General features: G+C 37.0%; 3 protein-coding genes across 4 annotated transcripts; 2 read left to right on the forward strand and 1 right to left on the reverse strand.

The window, feature by feature from the left end:
- The first annotated feature begins 122 nt into the window (after positions 1-122).
- Positions 123-4,822, forward strand: LOC137729355 (probable N-acetyl-gamma-glutamyl-phosphate reductase, chloroplastic). Of its 2 annotated transcripts, none has more exons than XM_068468287.1 (14): positions 123-351; positions 592-741; positions 1,061-1,168; positions 1,440-1,526; positions 1,621-1,671; positions 1,780-1,851; positions 2,106-2,225; positions 2,482-2,542; positions 2,643-2,723; positions 2,933-3,012; positions 3,108-3,197; positions 3,813-3,941; positions 4,058-4,187; positions 4,616-4,822. In XM_068468287.1, exons 1-13 carry the CDS (start codon positions 298-300, stop codon positions 4,163-4,165), a joined length of 1,191 nt encoding a protein of 396 aa, XP_068324388.1. In that variant the 5' UTR covers positions 123-297; the 3' UTR covers positions 4,166-4,187; positions 4,616-4,822. The 2 variants fall into 2 exon arrangements, with proteins under 2 accessions (XP_068324388.1, XP_068324389.1); XM_068468288.1 differs by having other exon boundaries at positions 592-645.
- Positions 4,823-6,144: 1,322 nt separating this feature from the next.
- Positions 6,145-11,252, forward strand: LOC137728723 (uncharacterized). The gene is made up of 7 exons (XM_068467472.1): positions 6,145-6,566; positions 7,326-7,399; positions 7,490-7,675; positions 7,781-7,870; positions 7,955-8,026; positions 9,144-9,260; positions 10,145-11,252. The coding sequence occupies exons 1-7, from the start codon at positions 6,356-6,358 to the stop codon at positions 10,982-10,984; spliced, it is 1,590 nt and encodes a 529-aa protein (XP_068323573.1). The 5' UTR covers positions 6,145-6,355; the 3' UTR covers positions 10,985-11,252.
- A 43-nt stretch (positions 11,253-11,295) lies between these two features.
- Positions 11,296-15,720, reverse strand: LOC137728725 (serine/threonine-protein kinase SRK2E-like). The gene is made up of 9 exons (XM_068467474.1): positions 15,030-15,720; positions 13,817-13,891; positions 13,641-13,742; positions 13,508-13,561; positions 13,204-13,410; positions 12,916-13,008; positions 12,081-12,185; positions 11,905-12,003; positions 11,296-11,722 (listed from the first exon to the last, which is right to left on the reverse strand). Exons 1-9 carry the CDS (start codon positions 15,204-15,206, stop codon positions 11,432-11,434), a joined length of 1,203 nt encoding a protein of 400 aa, XP_068323575.1. The 5' UTR covers positions 15,207-15,720; the 3' UTR covers positions 11,296-11,431.
- Positions 15,721-20,117: the final 4,397 nt, after the last annotated feature.

Raw genomic sequence — 20,117 nt, forward strand, 5'->3', positions numbered from 1 at the left:
AAATCGTATCATAAAATTTCGATTTGGTACAATACCATACTATTATTAATTGACACAAAATTGATACTGTAAGATGAAAATTCGGTTGACATAATAAGTAAAATCCACCATGATCGGCCATCATTGAATTAGGAAAATACTCATGACTTATATGAAATTAGTACATGAAATTTGATAAATAAGAAAACTAATATCAGAATAACGCTCTAAGAAAAACCCGTTTTGGTAGAATTTGGCAATCCTCTGAGCATCTAATCCTTCAAGGCTGCTGCGTTGTAGCAAGTTTCCGACAGAAGAATGAACTCTGCGACTTTCAGCTCCACTTTTCTCCGAACCGGCTGCCTCCGCAAGGTTTCTACTCCTCAACCTACTAGCTATTTGTTTGTCCCCAGAAATGCAGCAAAAAAAAAAAAAAAACCCCTGCATGGTAAAATTTCAGTGAATTAGAAACTTTGGCTTGTTGGGTTGAGTGTACGATAGTTAAATCTTGTAAAATTTCTGTGAATTAGAAACTTTGATTTGTTGGGTTGAGTGCTTTTCATCGTACAAGACTACAAGTTGAAGTTTATCGTTGAAGTTTTGAAATTGCAGGACTTGCAGGACGGGGTGAACAATTTGAAGGCCGATACGCGCAATGCAGGGAAGGTGTTTGTTAAATGTTATGTGAATACGAAAACCCAGAAAGCAGAAAAGGAAGTTCGGCTTGGTGTTCTTGGAGCCAGTGGTTACACTGGTTCTGAGGTATAAACCCTTTTTTAAGGGTGATTAGCTATAATAAACATATTTTGACATTTTTGAGCAGAAATGATCAGTCGTCCTCATATCATTGTTGTGTTGTCGTTATGCCATTGTTTTGCGGTAGATATATCGTTATTGAAAAATGATATTCAAACCAAATGTCAAAATATGTTTATTGCTTCTAATTGGCCCTTTTTAAATCATTCCTTCCTTCTTGTTTTTTAATATATTGTTAACTATGTATGAGAATTGAATTGGGTAAGATACTGAGATACTTTTTAAACTGCCTTGTAATGAACTGAGATTATCTTTCTTTTGGAAGATTGTTCGGCTTTTGGCAAACCATCCTCACTTTGGCATTACCTTGATGACGGCTGATAGAAAAGCTGGACAGTCAATAGGGTCGGTGTTTCCGCATCTAGTTTCCCAAGTAAGTTTTGCTTATGATTAATCTGTTTTCTCTTAGGGCAAAGACTTGAATTAAGATATGATGAGGGTTGGGGTAATTCATTAGTAGCTGTCATTCTCGTTCTCCTTGTATCCTCATAAACCTATGCTTCATATGACATCCAACCCTTTAGTTTTATATGTTGTAATGGTCAATTAATGGAGTTTCAATCGTTTGATGGTGTTACATTTTATCATGGCATAATATTTAATGCTTCAGAATTACTTTGGTGGACTTTTATTTGTGTTTGCAGGATCTACCAAAAATGGTTGCTATAAAGGATGCTGATTTTTCTGATGTGGATGCTGTTTTTTGTTGTTTGCCACATGGAACCACACAGGTTGTTTCTTCTTTCCTCTATAGTTGTCAATCCTTTCTCATCTGCATCTGCTCCTCAATTTCTAACTTGCACATGTTTAATGTTTCAATTGCAGGAAATTATCAAAGGCCTTCCCAAGAGTTTAAAGATTGTTGATCTGTCTGCTGTATGCATAGGATGATTTACAGTGCTTTTGGAATTTGTTGTTGGCATTCTACTGTATATTTAGCTTCCAAACTTTCTCATTTTAATGTTTACGTGATGGTATTTTCAGGACTTCCGTCTACGAGACATATCTGAGTATGAAGAATGGTATGGTCAGGCACATAGCGCACCAGAGTTGCAGGTAGGATAGTCTCCTTTTCTTATCAAAACTTATATGGAATTACTAAGTCCACCAACCAATACTCTAGGAATAAATTGAAACCTCAACTTTTGATAAAAAAAAACAAATATTGGCATGATTAATTTGTTGTCATAAAGTTCATTTTGGTTTCGTAGAAAATGTATATACTAATAAAACTCAGGGACCATCTTGCTCTTATTTCTTGAACTTTTGGCTCTGCTAATTGTAAAAAGTGTTTATCTTCTTGGTTTCAGAAAGAAGTTGTATATGGTTTGACAGAGATTTTGAGGGAGGAGATAAAAGGTGCGCGCGTAGTTGCGAACCCTGGTTGTTATCCAACTTCTGTTCAACTTCCACTTGTTCCATTGATCAAGGTGTGTGTGAGTATGTAAGAATGTGGCTGAAATACAAACCTATATACAGATAGGAGAGCATTGTCAACTTCCACGTTTTGCTCTGCTAATTGAGATGTAAGAATGTGGCTGAAATACAAACCTATATACAGATAGGAGAGCACTGTCACTCATTGATAATCTTTAAAGGCAATACCAAATGCTATGTCTTGACTCTACACTCTAGAAACCATAATCAAGTATGCCTTATGGTTCTCGTATTGCATTTTCCTCGCAGGCCAATCTCATTGAATCTAAAAATATTATTATTGACTCGAAATCTGGTGTTAGCGGAGCAGGTTAGGATTGGATTGCAATTTGAAACATTTCCATGCAAAATTTTACTCGATATACTCTTAGTGCTCCATTGTTGACTTCTACAACCTGTTAATCGTCCAGGACGTGGTGCCAAGGAGGCAAACTTGTACACTGAAATAGCCGAGGGCATATATTCTTATGGTGTTACTCGTCACCGTCATGGTAAGGTTTTGAATTTTAAAAAATTTATATTTTAACTTCTCTGACAGAAAAAACAATTACTAGATATTCTTGGTACTTACATGAAATTATTTATTTGTGGAAGGATTCTCATGAATTTATGAAGAGCTAGAAACTTTAAACACTAAAGATCATGTGTGTTTTTTATTTAATTGCATAAGGTAGTGACCCAGATCATTTTTGAAATTCAGTTCCGGAAATTGAGCAGGGACTATCTGATGCTGCAAATTCAAAAGTAACCGTTAGTTTTACTCCACACCTAATGCCAATGGTAACTACTACACTCATATGCACTTAGAGAATCCGTATTTTCCGATTCATTCTTTGCTAATAAAGGACTAAGCACTATTGTATTTTGTCGTTTAGAGTCGTGGTATGCAATCAACTATCTATGTGGAACTGGCTGCAGGGGTAAATTTCAAGGACTTAAACCAACAGCTGAAGTTATCCTATGAGGTATGCTAGTTAATTTTTTCTTCTGCTGGTTGGGTACTTATCTGATCGGTCTCTGATAATCAGGGTGAATTAAGGTCACTGCATTGAGCTCTAAATGCAGGCACTCTATCAGAAAGTTTTTTTTTATCCACCACTTGCAGTAGTTTGGTTTAATAATTAAAAGTAATTGATATTCCTGTCAAGCAAGAACTTTCCTTCCATAAATTCCCACGAGATCTTAGATAACAATTACCTGAATTAGTTAGCAGTTATTTGCATTAGTAGCTAGACTATCACGGCTTAACTATCTGCCGGAGTTATGTGTTACCTGGTTACTAGGATTGATGGTTGAATTACTTTTTCTTTTGGCTGAAACACTCTTGTGTAAACAGCCAATGCCAAACCACAAAATATTGAGTGTGGGACTCCTAGTTGTACTTATCTGATTAATAGCACATAAGTCGTATATTTCCTTTGGCCCTTAATCTCCTTGCAGTGTAGCGGTAGCAGTAGGAAGCACTTTATTCTTGTGTATATATTGCTTAGATGCCTGTATCATATATGTTTTTCTCTACTCGTATTGGTGTGATGGATGAAAGTATTGGTTATTCTTTTCTAACTTTTTTCCATTTTCAGGATGAAGAATTTGTAGTTGTATTGGAGGAAGGAGCTGTTCCTCGTACTCATAACACTCGAGGATCTAACTTTTGTTTCATCAATGTCTTTCCTGATCGAATTCCTGGGAGAGCAATAATCATTTCTGTTGTATGTTTTATGTTCTCCATCCTTGTGTTTGTGAAAATTTAGGCTTCCAAGTTCCATGTGAGTCTGATCGTATTTTATTATCAGCTGACAGTCAAGCTTTTGAATTGTTGGTGCAGATTGATAATCTTGTCAAGGGAGCTTCAGGCCAAGCCTTACAGAATCTTAATCTGATGATGGGATTTCCAGAAAACACGGGGCTTCTTTATCAACCCTTGTTTCCTTAGCATATAAGTTCATCGCACATGAGTAAGCAGACGAGTCTAAACTACGACTTCCTTTTTGGCTAGCTAAACTCAATTTTATCATCTCGGTGTTTTAGCTCTTGTCCATTGTTTACCGCCATCCCTCCATTTTTGGCTTCTTGTTATCCTAGTAGCTTCTCTTCTGCATTAGTATGATCACCATCACCATTTTGGCTTGCTCCTTCATGACATCTTGTATAATACCATAACAACGTTGGGCAGGCTCTGTCGTTCATCGTTCGTTGTCAGAGTCTCAAAAAATAGTGCTATTGAGAATATCTCGACTTTCATTTCCTCATTCATATTCATATAACCTGAGATGGAATGCTTTTCTGTCTTTTTTTTATTTTTTTTATTTTTGGTACTTCTATGATTGTATCTGGGCTTCTACATTACGTTGGCTGATAAGTTGCAGTCCATTGATTGTTGCAGGTAGTTAAAGTGTTGAAAAAGTTGTTTGCAAGAGCTGCTTGACTATTTCTAGGACTTTACTTTGGTTACACAAGTTTAGAGTTACCTTTTGACCTCCAATGTTTGCAGATTTTAATTCCAAATTGTAATTTTGCGGGTAGAGTTGTTTAATGCTGATTTTAATTTCTGGTTTAATTAAATAAGTGAAGGTAACTATGATTACCGTGTCAACTTGGAGTTGTAGAGCAGGGATATTATCTAGAGTATCCTATACTCCGGAGAACAAAATTTTCGTAATTGGTATGCTTTTACTCAAAAAAAAAAAAAAAAAAAATTACTTTCGCCAATCCCCACGGGGTGGTTTAGTAGTTGGAGACGAATTCCAGGCTTGAATGACATGTTTTGGGTTTGATTCTTGCCCTTGGTGAATCGCACAACGGTGGCTAGGGGAGGCTGGGGGAGGTTGGATTGCCTCTGTGAGTCTTTCTGGTCTCCGAAAAGGTGGACTGCCGTGGTGAAGCCACAGTTGGTCCCCTTTTTATTAGGGAATAACATTGTTTTCTCCTGCTGTAACCTTGGTGGGATTGTGAAATATATATGAGCTCGTTTGGATGTGATTTTAAAATGATTGAAAGCGCTTTTGGTGAAAAGATTTTTAGAACTAATCATGAGTAAAAATGCAAGTAAATCTTGGAAAAGCACTTAAAGTGCTTTCTGGAAGAATTACAAGCGGGTGATTCTTGCAGAAAACACTTCAAGTATTTTTGGAACCCAAAAATATTTTCTCTAAAAGCGCTTTTAGATATTTTAAAAGTACATCCAAATGAGCTATATGTTAGACTTATTTATCCAAACACCTTATGTGCTTTTACCGTAACGCTTTCCTTATGCTTTCATCTTTGTATCTGTCTCCCGTTACCTCCTTCCGTCAATTGTTAACTTGTTGCATGCGCATTTTACCAATTTCAGTAATAAAATAATGCAAATTGTTAATTAAAAAAAAAAAAAAAAAAAAAAAAACCTCCCTCGTCTCCTTTATTTTTGGTATTTCTTTGAGTTCGTTAATAAATTCATGTAGTGAAACTGTGTTTGAGGGTTCAGCTTAAAATCAAATGAGGCATGAGTGAGAAATAATTTTTAGTTGCGGTAACTTTGAATGATTGATTAAATTAAAATTTTAATATAATGGTATTAACTTAATAATATAATTTTGAATAGCTGGTGTTTGGAATGATAAAATTGTAAACTATTAGCTAATAGAGAAAATACATGATTAGAAAAGGATGAGGGGTAAGAAAAATCGAAACTCCAAAGGATATTTTGAGTTGAGTATTTGGGTAAGATTTAATTTTTCAGACAAAAAAAAGTTGAGCGGAGACAACTACCTCCAATGTGTATGGGTTAAAGTCCAAACCAAACCCAACTGATTACTCTTCAAAAAAAAAAAAAAAAAAACCCAACTGATTAATTTATTTATTTATGTTTCGGTTTTGAGTTTACAAGAACCGAACCATAACGTGTGCATCCGCGATAGGGTAATACCGAAATTGCACATATATCTGGAGACCTGTGAAGCGGTGCGTTTTACCTGGAGAGGCAACGGTCCCGATCGCGGGGTGAACCGTTAACCAATTCCTTCCCCAATTCCTTTCCTCCTTTCGTCGCTGCCCCCTTCTCTCTCTCTCTCTCTCTCTCTCTCTCTCTCTTCTCTCTCTCAAATTTGTGGTCGAGTCATTCACTGAGTCACAGAGCTATTCCGCCATGAAAGAAGACCAAGACCAATACCGAGAAGCCGCTACCGGCGAAAAGCGAAAGCTGGAAGACAGCAGCATCAGCATCCTACTGGCCAAGCAGAAAGCTCAGGAAATCGCCGCCCGACTTGTTAGCGACGCCGAGTCAAAGCGTCCTCGACTGGAGGAGGAGCATCCCTACCGCCAACCCAGCCCCGTCTTCAACCCTCCTCCTTACCCTGGTACTACTTCTTTATCCCTATACTTTCTACTTTCTAGGGTTTTAGATTTTTCTTTTATATTTATTTTAATATTCTATTTTAATTATTAATATATTATTATTATTATTTGCTTCCATTGTTAATTGAAAATTACAAAAATTGAAAGGAAGATAATTGTAATCCCTAGCTCAATATTTTTGGAGATTTTAGGATTGAATTAAGTGTGAATGTGGGTGAAGAGGAATACCACTAGACCGAAATATTAAGTAGCAAGGTCGTTAAAACTTTAGGTTTAGGGAATTTCAGTGATAGTGAGTACTTGGGGTTCGGGCTTCGCACTACTTTCAGTTTTCCCTGTTATGACCCCAAAAGTTTAAGTAGTTAACTACTCTGTGTAAACACGAAATTGAAATTTCGATATCTACACTCTGCTCCATGACTTCTTGAGATTTCGAGGAGTATTGTTGCTTCTAGATAATTGGCCTTGGTTTCCACGAGTGCTCAATGCCCTCTTGTTTACTTAGGGACCGTTGTGCATGTATCCAAATTGTTGTATTATTCTGTGGAAGGAAATGCTTAAAGTTTTCATTTTTGTATTCATATGATACAGTAGTTAAAAATAAGGTATCTGCCTATTTCTTGTAATTCATACACATTATACAGATCCTCTCCCGTTGCTTTTAGAATTTGTGGTGTTTATTTTTATACAATTATCCCTTTTTAAAGAAGCGCCTGAGACCTTTTCTGGTCTTCGCCTTTCTAACTAAAAAATTGGTTCAGTTTTTACTCCGCAATCAGGACAGTCTTATGGCTCTCCAAGCACAAGCAAGAAAATAACTATACCAAATGGGAAGGTACTTTGTTGGTTTCTTGCTGCTCGGAATTATTTCATGGCATAACACTGATGATATTTCTTTTTGTTTTTTTGGTAATTCTACCTTTAGGTTGGGGTAATTATTGGAAAACAAGGAGAAACGATAAAAAGTCTACAACTTCAGTCAGGGGCCAAAATCCAGATAACCCGGGATTCAGAAGCTGATCCTACTTCTCTTATGAGGGATGTGGACTTGACCGGTACGCCTGAGCAGATCAGTAGGGCAGAACAACTTATCAATGATGTCCTAGCAGAGGTAAAACCTGATGTTTATATTTGTTTTGCATTGATGTTCTTGCTGTTTCATAAATCCAAAAGGTATCAGTCTCTAAAAAGGCGTTCTGATATTTTTGATGTACAGGCAGATGCAGGGGTTCCATCTACAAATCAGGGATTCAACTCAATGCAACCTGGATCAGAACAGTTTATAATGAAAGTACCCACTAATAAGGTTAGATCATTAGTAGTTATTTTTCTATATTTGATGCACATGGTAATGTACTAATGTTCATATTTGCTTTCATGATTGTCGTAGGTTGCTTTGATTATAGGCAAGGGAGGTGAGACGATCAGGACTATGCAAAGCAAGTCAGGAGCTCGTATTCAGGTGAGCACTTTCACTTTAAAGGAGGAGAGAGGGAAGGAGAGAAGGGGGTTGTTGGGGAGAGAGAGAGAGGGGGGGGGGGGGGTGGGGGAGGAGAAGTCATTGGAAGTATATTAATATGGACTTCCACTTATACTATCTTACAAATCCATTGGCATTGGTAATATTTTATTTTCAAATTGAATTTATAACAACATTCTCAAAATAGTAAATGCAATTATGAAACTTGGTTCTTATTTGCATTCTTTACTGTGTTAAGGTCAATTTGATGTTTTCGAAAATTGAGGCTTTTTGGCCCCAATTCTAAAAATTTGGTATGGGGCCCAAGATTGCTGGTTTTTTGGGTGTGAATTGATATACTAGATTCCAGTACTCATTTCTCTTGTATAATTTTTCTTTTTGAAACAATCCTAGAAATGATCATATGTTGTTTTAAAAAAACTGAACCTCCAATTATTCGGGGACAAGGTCCATTAAAGAAAAGTATGAAAACCATAATAAGAAATATGTAAATATGTTCGTTTTTTATCCGTGCACCCACACATATAAGCTCTACGGAAAAAGAGCTAAACCCAATGACATGAAGTATGCAATACAAAAATGTGGATTGTATGTTTACATAGTGATATTTTATACTCGAAAAGAAATACAAGATAGTTGAGTTCATTTACTCCAACTACATATTCTTTTCAAAACCCTTAATTTTTAGACTTACAGAGTACCTTATTTCTTAAGTTTTGTCTTTAATTTTCATGAGATAATTAAATATAAAAAAATATAATTGTACTGTTATTATAGCCCATGTATGACCATGGTTGAACCTTAAACCTTGACCCTCTTTCTATTTTTGCTCAATGATTGGTCTGGCTTTTAGCATTGCTTCTTTTAGTTGTAGGTTTGTATTTATGTTAAATGTTTATCTGCTATTTTTAATCCTAAAGTTGTCATAGGACTTGAACCTTTCTGCATCATATTGGAGATTATGGTCTTCAGTAAAAACAGCATAGGCATTTTTGCAGGATGGCTATCGTCTCACACATGGAACAAGTCTCGCATGCTATTTCTCTCTTGTATTCTTGTATCTTATCTCCATTATATTTAAGACATAATTTTGTTTCAGGTGGTACCATTGCATCCTCCTCCTGGTGATATGTCAACTGAAAGATCAGTACATATAAATGGAACGGCAGAGCAAATTGAAGCAGCCAAAGAATTGGTCAATGAAGTAATCAGTGGGGTGAGTCATCAGTGCTTGTTGGTACCTCTTTCAGTATTCGACCTTTTTCCTTTCCTAAGTTCAATAAAAATTAAAATGCACAAACCTATAAAGAACTGGCATTTCTTTCTTTTCCAACAATTGACCTTTTAATCTGATGAACAAAATCTTGTTCGGGTTAGCAAGGTCAGATTTCCAGGAGTTTTATGGTCTTCATGAATCTTGATTTTATGCACTCTTGCCATGCTTGAAGTGAGATTTGAATCTTTGTACTTAATCTAGCAACTTTTGCCAGTTTTATGGGAAAGAAGAAAAAATAAGGTTTCATAAGAGATGGATAATTGCACAGCTTGTCAAATAGGTTTAGATGTCGTGAAAGATTGGCGACTAACTTATTGTGGTTATAAATGTGGGAGAACCCTAGAACTGATTTGTTTTGTGGTTTGAGTAATTGAGAGGTGATAAATTTTTTTGAAAGCATTCCTACCTATTGTCCGTCTTTGTTTTAAATCCCAAAGAAAGTGGTGGATAGAATTGAAATAATCACAAGTTTCCTTTGGGAGGGAATGGGGAAGGCAAAAAGGAACACTTGGTAATTCAATGATTTTTTTCTCAAGCCATACGTATGTTTGGTTGGGCTACTCATCATATTTCCATCACTTTGTACTTTATTTTTTCACTAATTTTTGCTTATAATCTTTCTTTTATATACGTGAACATATAATTGAATGTCAGATATCATGGTCTAAATTCGAACCTGGGTTTCTGTTTCTGGTCAACTTCTGCTCGTACTGGCTTGTCTAGCATTCGAAACATTCAGTTCCCATTACCTTTCTCATGATGTCCTTTCCTCAAAACTAATCAAAATATTATCTTATTTCAACACCTTGGTTTCACTTCTGCAGAAGCATATGGTAAACTCCTCTGGAACGAATAGTTATGTCCAGCAGTCTTTCCCCCCTGGTAGTTGGGCCCCACCAGGACAGCAACAGCAGCCGCATTATGGGTACGCACAACCAGGAAGTTATGCACCTCCTGCTTCATACTACGGCAACTATCCTACACAGGTAGCAGGTTGGGATCAGTCAAACCAATTAGCCACCTCTCAACCACCTCAGGATGGTAGTGGATACAATTACTATGGACAACAACCTCAAAATCCTAGCTACAACTACAATCAGACACCTCCCGTTGCCAGCCATGGTTATGATCAGGGGTATGCTCAGCAGCCACCAAGTTATGGAGGCCAAGCTCCAATATCTGATTACCAGCAACAATATGCAACTTCAGGGTATGGACCACCTGCGGTGCCATCCATTGGGGATGCAACTGCTTCCCAAAGTACCCAGCCTTCAGCTGCTTATCAAGTTCCTTACAGCCAGCCAATGGCAAACCCTCAAGCTGGGTATTGGACTCATCCAGGCAGCACAGGCCACCAACCACATCCTGGTTATTACCAAGCAGGTTATGGAGGGCAGCAGGGGGTCGAAGACCCTTCTGCCGCATCTCAGCCTGCAGCATATGGACACGGTGAGCACCATCAGCCAGACCCTTCACATTATGCCCCAGCAGTGAATCCTCCTACAAACAACGGAGAGTCACAGCATCAGCAAGAAGACCATTCAGAGCTTCCAACCAATGGATACGAAGAGCCATCAGGTTACGGAGCTGAAAGAACCGGTGACAAGAAATCAGATGGAGAGGCGTTGGCCCCAGCAACAGAGACCGTTGGTTCTGAAAGCTGATACTATAGCTGGTAAAGGATGTCGTCTCTTACAGTTTTCCCATATGTTCTCTCGCTTTTTCTAACTTGGAATGATTTTTGATACTTGCTCTCACATGCCATCTGTGTGGCTGCAGAACATTATATTTCTAGTCATAAAATGTAGGAATATCTTGACAGCCGTTTATTATGTTCGCATGTGATGATGGTTAGCCGTCAACCGGCTTTCCATGATTCGCTGTTTTCGGGATCACAAGTTTTACGTTGAATCTAATTTCGTAATATTCTCAGTTCCGGAGGTCCATGAAATATTTGTAACGGAGTGGCACCGTATGAGCTATGAAAGTAAATTTTTTTGTTGTTTGTAACAACAAAACAATACAGATGAAGTGAAGCATGCCCACTAAAAAGGAGAGACAGAAACACAGACAGAGGGCGAACCCTCCGTTGCTTCAAGACATTGTACCAATTAAATTGCATAGACTATCTCTCCGCTGCTGTCGGTGTCAATGTCGGGATCAGACTCGAGGTCCTCCTCCATGTTATCTATGTCCAGGCTGCCAGCAAGATACTGGTTGAGACTGTTGGCCCCGGCCGCAGGTATTTTAGCCTCGGCAATTATCTGCATAATCTCATCAAGGCTTTGCATGGGTTGATCCGGCTCTTCAAACTGGTTGTTCATGGTGTTTTCAACCATTAGATCTGCAGGAAGGTTCTTTAGAAACCATTCGTGGTTCCTAATCTCGGGGTTGGTTATCCTCTGTTGCACACAAAAATCGAAACAGAACATTCTTCTTTAACCCCTAATCAAACACGGGGAAGCAAGCTAATGAAGGCACAACTAGTGAAGCTTAAAGAAATATAGTATTATGCACAAATGCCGCTTGTCCGGCAATGCATTTATTGCATTAATGAAAGTATGATATGAAGAATATCACGCACCTTCTCAGGCTCAGCTACGAAAATCCTTGATATTAGATGGCGGCACTCTGCAGATATATGAACATAGTCAGGAATAGAGTACTGGACATTCCTTATCCGCTGCACAAGAGGAAAAACCTTAGACTTAAGTATCATAGCTACCAAGTTTCGGTAGAAAATACGGTTCAAAAAGTTACATGTATTGTCTTGAGGAAGTTTTTAGGCTCCCCAGGATCTTCAAATGGGTATGCACCCACCAACATGACGTATAAGGTCACCCCACAAGACCATACATCTGCAATCTGGAAAGGTAGATCAAAACGGAGACTGTTAGCGTGATTGTGCAGAAATGTACAGTATTTATGCCACTAAAAAAATATCATTGCACGTATAGAATCAGTTATGCAGGATCGAATTCCAACGCTGAAACTTCGTGGGAGTGGTGACTGGTGAGTAATCAAATTGCCAGCATGAAACTGTTTTATTTTTCGCTTCCCTGAAATTGCATTTGCTTCAGGTAGCAACTCCACCGAAAACAAGGATTAAACAAGCAAAAAAGGTTGGCAAATACCTAGATGTAAATTTCAGATACCCAAAGATTATAATTGTGGATTCAATACAATCTTTTCTTGCTCATCCATGGATCATGGTGTATTAGACTTCTGCCAGATGAACTCATATCTGACTCCGTGTGTGAAATGGTGGACTTGTTTTGAGCTGCATGGGGTACCTACCAGACTGGGAACTGATTACGGTTGTGGTTGGAGTACTCAGAGTTTTGAGAGAGAAATGGCACAGCTTTATATGCTCAAACTATAGGATGGGAGTATATACAGTTAGACAAAACAATTAAAAGTTGTAAGCTAAGTTATATTCCAGAATGTCTTAAGCTTAGTTTATTATATGCAGATACGAATAAGAAAAAAAGTGAAACAAATTAAATCAAAGTGGAACAAATATAACCAATTAACCAACAAATTATCCTACCTGACTTTAAATAGATTCATCGATGTAGATGAAAAGTACTATTACCTTTCCATCATATTCTTTCTTGAGTAACACCTCAGGTGCAATATATGCAGGGGTGCCAACGGTCGATTTTGGTTGTGAATGCAGCACCGAGGACTGGAGAAAAGAGACCACGCGTAATTAGATGGATATGATAAATATAGACAGTAAAACTAGCAATGAAAGATAGCTGACGCTTAACCATTATCACAAGAGTAAAGAGGCAGACAAATTGCTGTGCAGTATCTACCAGTTAAAGAAGAACATAGAACATGCATTTTCCAAACACATTTCTGTTTTGAGTTTAATCACCAGAGATCTGTCATAATTTAGCACCGGACTCCTGCAAAATGAAGGCCTCTGTGCATGCAGAGAGAGAGAGAGAGAGAGAGAGAGAGAGAGAGAGAGAGAGAGAGAGAGTAGTGCCTTTGAGTAGCCAAAGTCACATATTTTTAAACGAGGAGCTGGACTTCCATCTAACAATGTGTTCTCCAACTTCAAGTCTCGGTGGCACACTTGCTTCATAAAGAAATACAAAAAAAAAAAAAAAAGCCACTCAGAAATCTAGTAGTAGGTATAAAAGAATAAAATAAAGATAAACAACGTATTCACATACCATTGCATGACAGTAACTGACTCCTGATATAAGTTGCTGGAAGAAGAAACGCGCCTGCAAACACAAGTGTATTAGAAATAGGTAGCACTCGTTACTATAAACAAAATCAATGTGTTGGATTAGAATTTAGAACCTCATGCTCACTGAAACGCCCAGCGTTGCATATCCGCTCAAAGAGCTCTCCCCCAGATGCATATTCCATCACAATAGCTAGATGAGTTGGTGTTAATATTACCTAAAATCATAAAGTAAAGAAACTGAGTTCCATGGTGAAATTAATGTGTGTTTAGATGTTAATATTTAACAGACCTCTTTGAACCAGACAATGTTCGGATGCCTCAACGACCTGTGGTTTATAATTTCCCTTTGTACATTTTCATCTATCTGTCAGACAAAAGTATAGAAGTAGGGTAAATCAACGGTAAAAGGAGAATATTAATTGGAATTACCAAGCCCTACAACGGCCAATACAAACCATAATATGAAAGTAAAATCTTATCTTCGCATAAATGAAAAGATCTCAATCAGGTAATGTTTGCTGCTATATGATTAATTTTAAGATCAAATTCAAGATTCAGTCACACTATGGATAAGAAGAACATAAAATAAAATTGTTATTAAGCGGTTTAGAAAAAAAATGCAAGCATGCGATTGTTAAAACCCATCAAGCCAAAGTCCTTCTGCTTCTGATTCACTAATGAGAACCATTAGTCTGCAGTCCTCAAATTCCCATTCAGCAGACAATCTCCATAACAAAAAGGTAAAATTCGCAGTTTAAATTTCACTGCTTATTCCTTTTCCATGGTTTATTCAATAATTTAACAGACGGCGCGTATTTTTTCCTTCCATCCTCCATTAAGTTGTTGAGTTCAGCTTTTCACCAAACACAGTCCTTAGCACTTGAATTTAAATCCAACTAAAAACAACTAGTTTAAAAACACTTCAGTGGGAAAAGAATACGTAATCAACTTCGAAAAAATCCCATTCGAAATACACATAAAATCCAAAAACAATTTGGGAACAATCAGAAGAGGAAACGAAACCAAACAATCAACCATAAACTAGAAAACACATCAACCTTCACCTATAAACCAAATAATTTATAAATAAAAAATGCCCAGGAAAGCAATCAACTCCTAAAATACAGAAAATTCTGAATTTGTAAGACGCCGACGTATCCCTTCACGCAACGCACAGAAAACACACACTCTCTCTATAAATTTATCTCGCTGGTACGAATTACCCAAGTCAATCTGCTCAATTCGATTCCCATTCTTCCAACAAATGATTTAAGCCTCAAAACCCATTTCAAAAATGATATATAAATATGTATAAATATATACATATATATACATTACAAAAAGAGGAAAGTGTTATTTACACTTCAAAAATCTCTATCTACACTCTCATCGTACGTATATTTTTCTTTCCTAATATAAAAATGTTAGAGTTAAAAAATGTGATTTTTGGAATGGTAATAACAATTCCCTAAAAAAACGAAGAGAAAAATTGAAAGACTAACCTTCTCACCTCGCTCTAGGTATTTCACAGCAACAAGCTCACCAGTCTGCTTGTCCCTCATAAGCCGTGCAACCCCGAAATTTCCCGACCCAATATCCCGAACCAGCTCGTACCGGTCGCTGTCGTGCATGATCGGCATGTCCATGGCTGGCCCAACTGTGAGCACAGACCGATTCATATATCTCCTCCCTCCCTCCCTCTATATACATCAACACGTTCTGAAAAACCCAAAAAGCAAAAACCCAATTAAGTCCCTCCCTTTCTCTGATTCTCTCTAATGTGAGAGAGAGAGAGATGGGAAGGGCAAAACAGTGATCAAACCAACCGAAGGGGCGGTAGTTGAGGTCAGGTGGCAGTGCCTGGACCACTGGATTGATGGGAAAAGCTGGTGGGTGGAGAAAAAGACTGAGATGTGTTCGTCCCCGTGAAGCTCCCACCCAACTCAGAAATGGGGGTTTCTCTGATTTATGTCAAAAAATTTCTGGATGTTTTAGCACACTGATTGGTGTTGCAGAGGCGTTAGGATACAGCTCGTGAATCCAACTATCTACCCTTCTCGCTCTCCTCTCTCTGAGTGTGTGTTTCCTTCAGCTCTCCTTGTGCTGTGTGTGAGAGAGAGATTGTTTTTGTTTTTGGTGGTATTTATCTGATTCCTTTTTTCGGAAAAGTATTTTCTAATTTGTGATTTTTTTACTTATGATTTTATCCATTCCACTCCAGAGTTCAAGACTCCATCAGGAGACAGATCATATCTATATCTTGTCTTAAATTCAGTGAACTTAGTGATGGGTGAATTACTTGTTTTATACCTAACATCCTCCTACTCTTGTCTCTCAGTACTATGATCTGGTAGTTAAAAGTGAGAGATTTTAAGTTCGAATCTTATGGATGACGAATTTGATATGAAATTAGGTTGTTTATTGTGTAGTTTTGCCAAACTTTCCTCCCCTTAATATAAAAATATCAATGTACTAAGAAAAAAAATCCCCCTAATCTCTTGGGGTAGAGGTTTTTTTTTTTTTTTTTTTAATTTTTTTAATTTTTTTGTAAAAGTGGAAGATTTAACGAAAAATCTGCAGTATTATTTACTTTAAGGAAGAATAACTTTTTATTGAATTACCTTTGTACATGTGTTAAACAATATTTATAATTTTAAAGAAGAATAACTTTTTACATTAAAAAATCATGCATTTTCTTATTTACTAGCATTTTTGCATGCACGTACGCGTGTCTAAAAGACCTTTTTTTATCACATTTTTTCAAGCTACCATGACCAAACAAAATGGCGTTAATATTTAATTACACAACGTACTTCATATTTTTTCAAGCTATCATGATCAAATGAGGTCTGTTTTGATACATGAATCCAAAATGAAAGATGAACAATATGTACATACAAAAACATATTCTACTTGCGACGTGATGCTGCCATTACCAAATCATGCTCTCTTTAATCATGGTATGTTTTAATGTATCAAGCAAAAAAAGATATGAACAATATGTACATGACATAACGTCTACTTGTGATGTCAAAGTTATGCTTGCCGCCCATTTGTTTGGACTTGATGTTTCAAATTTTCATGGTTAATCTGCAAGTAATAATGATAAAATAAGAAGTTTAACTAATTAAGATGTGAATAATGCACTATAATGTACCATCATAGATATAAGGGTTGCAAGCAATTTGCATAAGCACCAACAACTTGGCACAAGTTTTTATAGATGAAAGTCATTTGACATGAAATTACAATTTGAAGAAAACAGTACAAACGTCAATTGAAATATATATTTTTAAATCACATAAAATGTTAGATTTCGTTTGCATGTATTGCAACATCAACAATTGAGACTAAAAAAAGTGCAATTAAAATTTGAAAAACTTAACAGAAACTTATCCAAAAGATACAATGGAGCACATAGAAATTAGAACATTTGAATTTATATATGGGAATGATAAAGTGTACATAAAATATTGGAGAGAAACGAAAAAATAGAATTGTGCGTGAAAATTGGGAAGTTACCGCTTGGTAGTGGACGGAAGTTTTGATCTAGTAGGAGTTGAAATTGATTAAATGGGAGCAATTCAACGGAGAGAAGATACAAGGATTCTGTAAAAGCATGAAAATAGATGACAACTAATAGTAAAGATAATAAGTCATGTGAGAAAAATTAAATACAGAGAGAAAAATAGTGAGTGAGTAAGAAACTTTTCCAAGTATCTATTTTAAACGGTATTTCACATATCATAATACAATTGGAGGAAAAATGTCAAAAATATGTGGTTAATGGGGAGATAGTAAGTTGATGTGATAAAAGTTAACTCACAAATTAAACCCTGTAGAAAATGTGACCGGGGTACGAGTAAATATAGATCGTTCTATTGCGGCAATTAAAATGGCTGTTAATCAACACAAACTAAAAAACTAAATTAAACAAACAATGAAACAATGGGGGATTCAAATGAATTATACTAAACTAAAATGAAATTAAAACAAAAGTAGCAAGTAAACTAAGTTGTGAGTGAGATATGGATGAAAGGCTAGCTAAAGATTGTCTTGCACACTTGAAACTTATGCACACAAATTGATTTTTCAGTTATTTTTCCTACGAACCGTGAAATGACTGCTCCAAATTAATTGTGAACAACTCTAATTATCTCTCATATTTTTCTAAGTTCATTAAATTGAACTCAACGTCGCAACCAAATGATTCCTTTCAAGTTCCTTAACTATGAAAAGATAGAAACACATATCAAAGATCATTAAGTTTTGTGAAAATCATAAGAATTGATGAAGCATTTGTAATTATGAATGTCATCATACTCTTGCAAAGGATTTAAAGTAACTTAATCAACGTCCATTGATTTTTACTACTTGTGAGTACAAGTTCATAATAATTAGGTGAAATTCACTTATATTGTAGTATCAAATTCTAGCATGCAAACTAAGTGTGCACCCTTAATAGACATACAAAAATAAGTTATCAATAAACCATTAAAGTAAATCACATTCACATTTTATGAGACAATAACTAGATGTAATCAATTCAAATAAAACATATCTTCATGGCTTTGAATTCACCTTTAGCTAAAAAGAACTTACTTACACATATTCATCATAATTGAAAAGCAACTCATAACAAAATATTGAAACTAAATAAAACAAAGATAGAAAGAACTCTGAATTCTAGCAATAGTTGAATGTAGAGAATTATGGTAGAGGGGTGAGGCAGAGATGAGAAGGTGATGTAGGTGAAGGAATTGTCTCTTTGTGCAAGAGAGTTTGGATTATAGTAGGATTTTAGGGTCTCGTTTGGTACGCCGTATAACTCAATGGATAGGACTAATAATACAGAGCCTAGTGTTTGGTGTCCATTTGTATTACATAGTCATTGAAATAAATAATTCGGCCTCACCTATTTTATGCGGTATACGTCGGCTTACTTATACTCTCCAAAAGCGATGTATTATTTAGTTGAGTACAATAGAAAAGGGTCATCTCATTGCACTCTTTGCCTCTCACGCGCACTATCTTATCTGAATTTCAGGTATGTCTTCTCTTACTCCTTCGTCTGAACCGGGTCCTTCTGTTCTTCCCAGGTTTCACCCCCTTCTTCTGTTCTTCCCTCATCTTTTTATTTTTTAGAACTTTAACAAAAAGCTTCCGATACTGTTCACTTTAACGAAAAACCACATTTTTACACTAAAAAGTCAATCCTGGTACTATTCACCTTACCCTTTATTTTGTCCTTATCGTTAAAACTCAAAGTTTTCAAGCCCTTTTCATTAGTTTTCCTTTTATTTTTCTTGCAATTCTCTTTTAATTGATTGAACCTAGTTATTGACACACCCCGATCGAGACCAGGGCGTGCTGGCCGTCACGTGAGAGTGACGTAACCATGTGCACGGTGCGGAAGCTAATAAAATAGTAATATAAATAGTACGAATAAATAAAAACTAGCATACATAAGGTAATAGAAACAAGTGCTAGCGTAAGTGAGACACAAATTCAGAGCAATAAGTCTACAGCAGTCCAAAAGAAAAATAATGCGACAACAGTACACCCGAAGGTGACCCTACGCTGGTGATCGTCTGTCAGAAATGCCGGGAAAGCCCTCTGGGAAACCACCGAACCTGCTAGACAACTAGAACCTGGAGGGGCGCAAAACAAAAGCGTGAGTGGGCAAAAACAAAGCTTTTCGAAAACCATTTAATAAATAAGTTCTAACCCCTCGCCGTAAAACCTGTATACTTCCCAGAAAATAAACATATATACGTATATAAATATACCAATCATGCTCAATAATATGCCATGTCGGAACCTCATAATGAAATGCAAGTGCTTAGGTATAAATCATGTCAATAACACATAATCTGGCAGCCGGAGTCACCTAACGTGACATGTACGGCTGAATCTAGAGCTCAAATCTCAATCTCAATAACTAAACCTGCCCACGAGTCGGAACCACCTAAAGTGGTCTGTACGACAGGCCTGGGTGTAACATATAAACGCTCTAGTGCTATGATCACGTGAAGGCTGTGCGAATAATCGTGGGTCACCTACGAGTCGGAACCACCTAATGTGGTCTGTACGACAGGACTGTGCACCTAACTTGGATCCAAGCTGAGCGTGTGGTGCGGGAGGTGAACATCACGTGAAAGACTGTGCCCTACTCTGGGCGGGAGCACTAACACCGGGGGTGCAGGTTATGAGCTCTCTAAGCATCTCGAATCGCTACTGAATGTAAACATGAATAACACTTACCTGGCACTTACCTGTGCGTCCACAGCACCTGATATGCATATGTCTATATATATATATATATATGCAACTACTAATGCTACCAACGATGCATGAATAACGATAATGTAATGCATGGCATATGGCAAATAACAATTCAAATTAATTTCTGGGAAAATATAAGTATATAGGTATTTACGGAAAACCAAAAGCCCACTCACTGGTATGTGGAAGGGTCGTAGCCCCCCTGCCTCGAGTGACCACGCTCGTCCTCGGGATATGTATCACCTATATGCGAAACAACTATAAAAACGTTAATTTTAAAGCATGTAACCCACCATTCGTAATAA

Source organism: Pyrus communis, chromosome 3 (assembly GCF_963583255.1).
Source record: "Pyrus communis chromosome 3, drPyrComm1.1, whole genome shotgun sequence".
Classification (NCBI taxonomy): domain Eukaryota; kingdom Viridiplantae; phylum Streptophyta; class Magnoliopsida; order Rosales; family Rosaceae; genus Pyrus; species Pyrus communis.

What these genes read in the sequence shown, in the direction of transcription:
- LOC137729355 (XM_068468287.1), top strand. Translation starts at nt 298, where the DNA reads ATGAACTCTGCGACTTTCAGCTCCACTTTTCTCCGAACCGGCTGCCTC. An exon ending in AGATTGTTGATCTGTCTGCT is followed by an intron (nt 1,672 to 1,779) that starts GTATGCATAGGA and finishes TGGTATTTTCAG; the next exon opens with GACTTCCGTCTACGAGACAT. An exon ending in CTCCACACCTAATGCCAATG is followed by an intron (nt 3,013 to 3,107) that starts GTAACTACTACA and finishes TTTGTCGTTTAG; the next exon opens with AGTCGTGGTATGCAATCAAC.
- LOC137728723 (XM_068467472.1), top strand. Translation starts at nt 6,356, where the DNA reads ATGAAAGAAGACCAAGACCAATACCGAGAAGCCGCTACCGGCGAAAAG. An exon ending in TAACTATACCAAATGGGAAG is followed by an intron (nt 7,400 to 7,489) that starts GTACTTTGTTGG and finishes TTCTACCTTTAG; the next exon opens with GTTGGGGTAATTATTGGAAA. An exon ending in TCAATGATGTCCTAGCAGAG is followed by an intron (nt 7,676 to 7,780) that starts GTAAAACCTGAT and finishes TTTGATGTACAG; the next exon opens with GCAGATGCAGGGGTTCCATC.
- LOC137728725 (XM_068467474.1), bottom strand. Translation starts at nt 15,206, where the DNA reads ATGAATCGGTCTGTGCTCACAGTTGGGCCAGCCATGGACATGCCGATC. An exon ending in ACATTGTCTGGTTCAAAGAG is followed by an intron (nt 13,743 to 13,816) that starts GTCTGTTAAATA and finishes TTATGATTTTAG; the next exon opens with GTAATATTAACACCAACTCA. An exon ending in TAAATTATGACAGATCTCTG is followed by an intron (nt 13,009 to 13,203) that starts GTGATTAAACTC and finishes TCTTTTCTCCAG; the next exon opens with TCCTCGGTGCTGCATTCACA.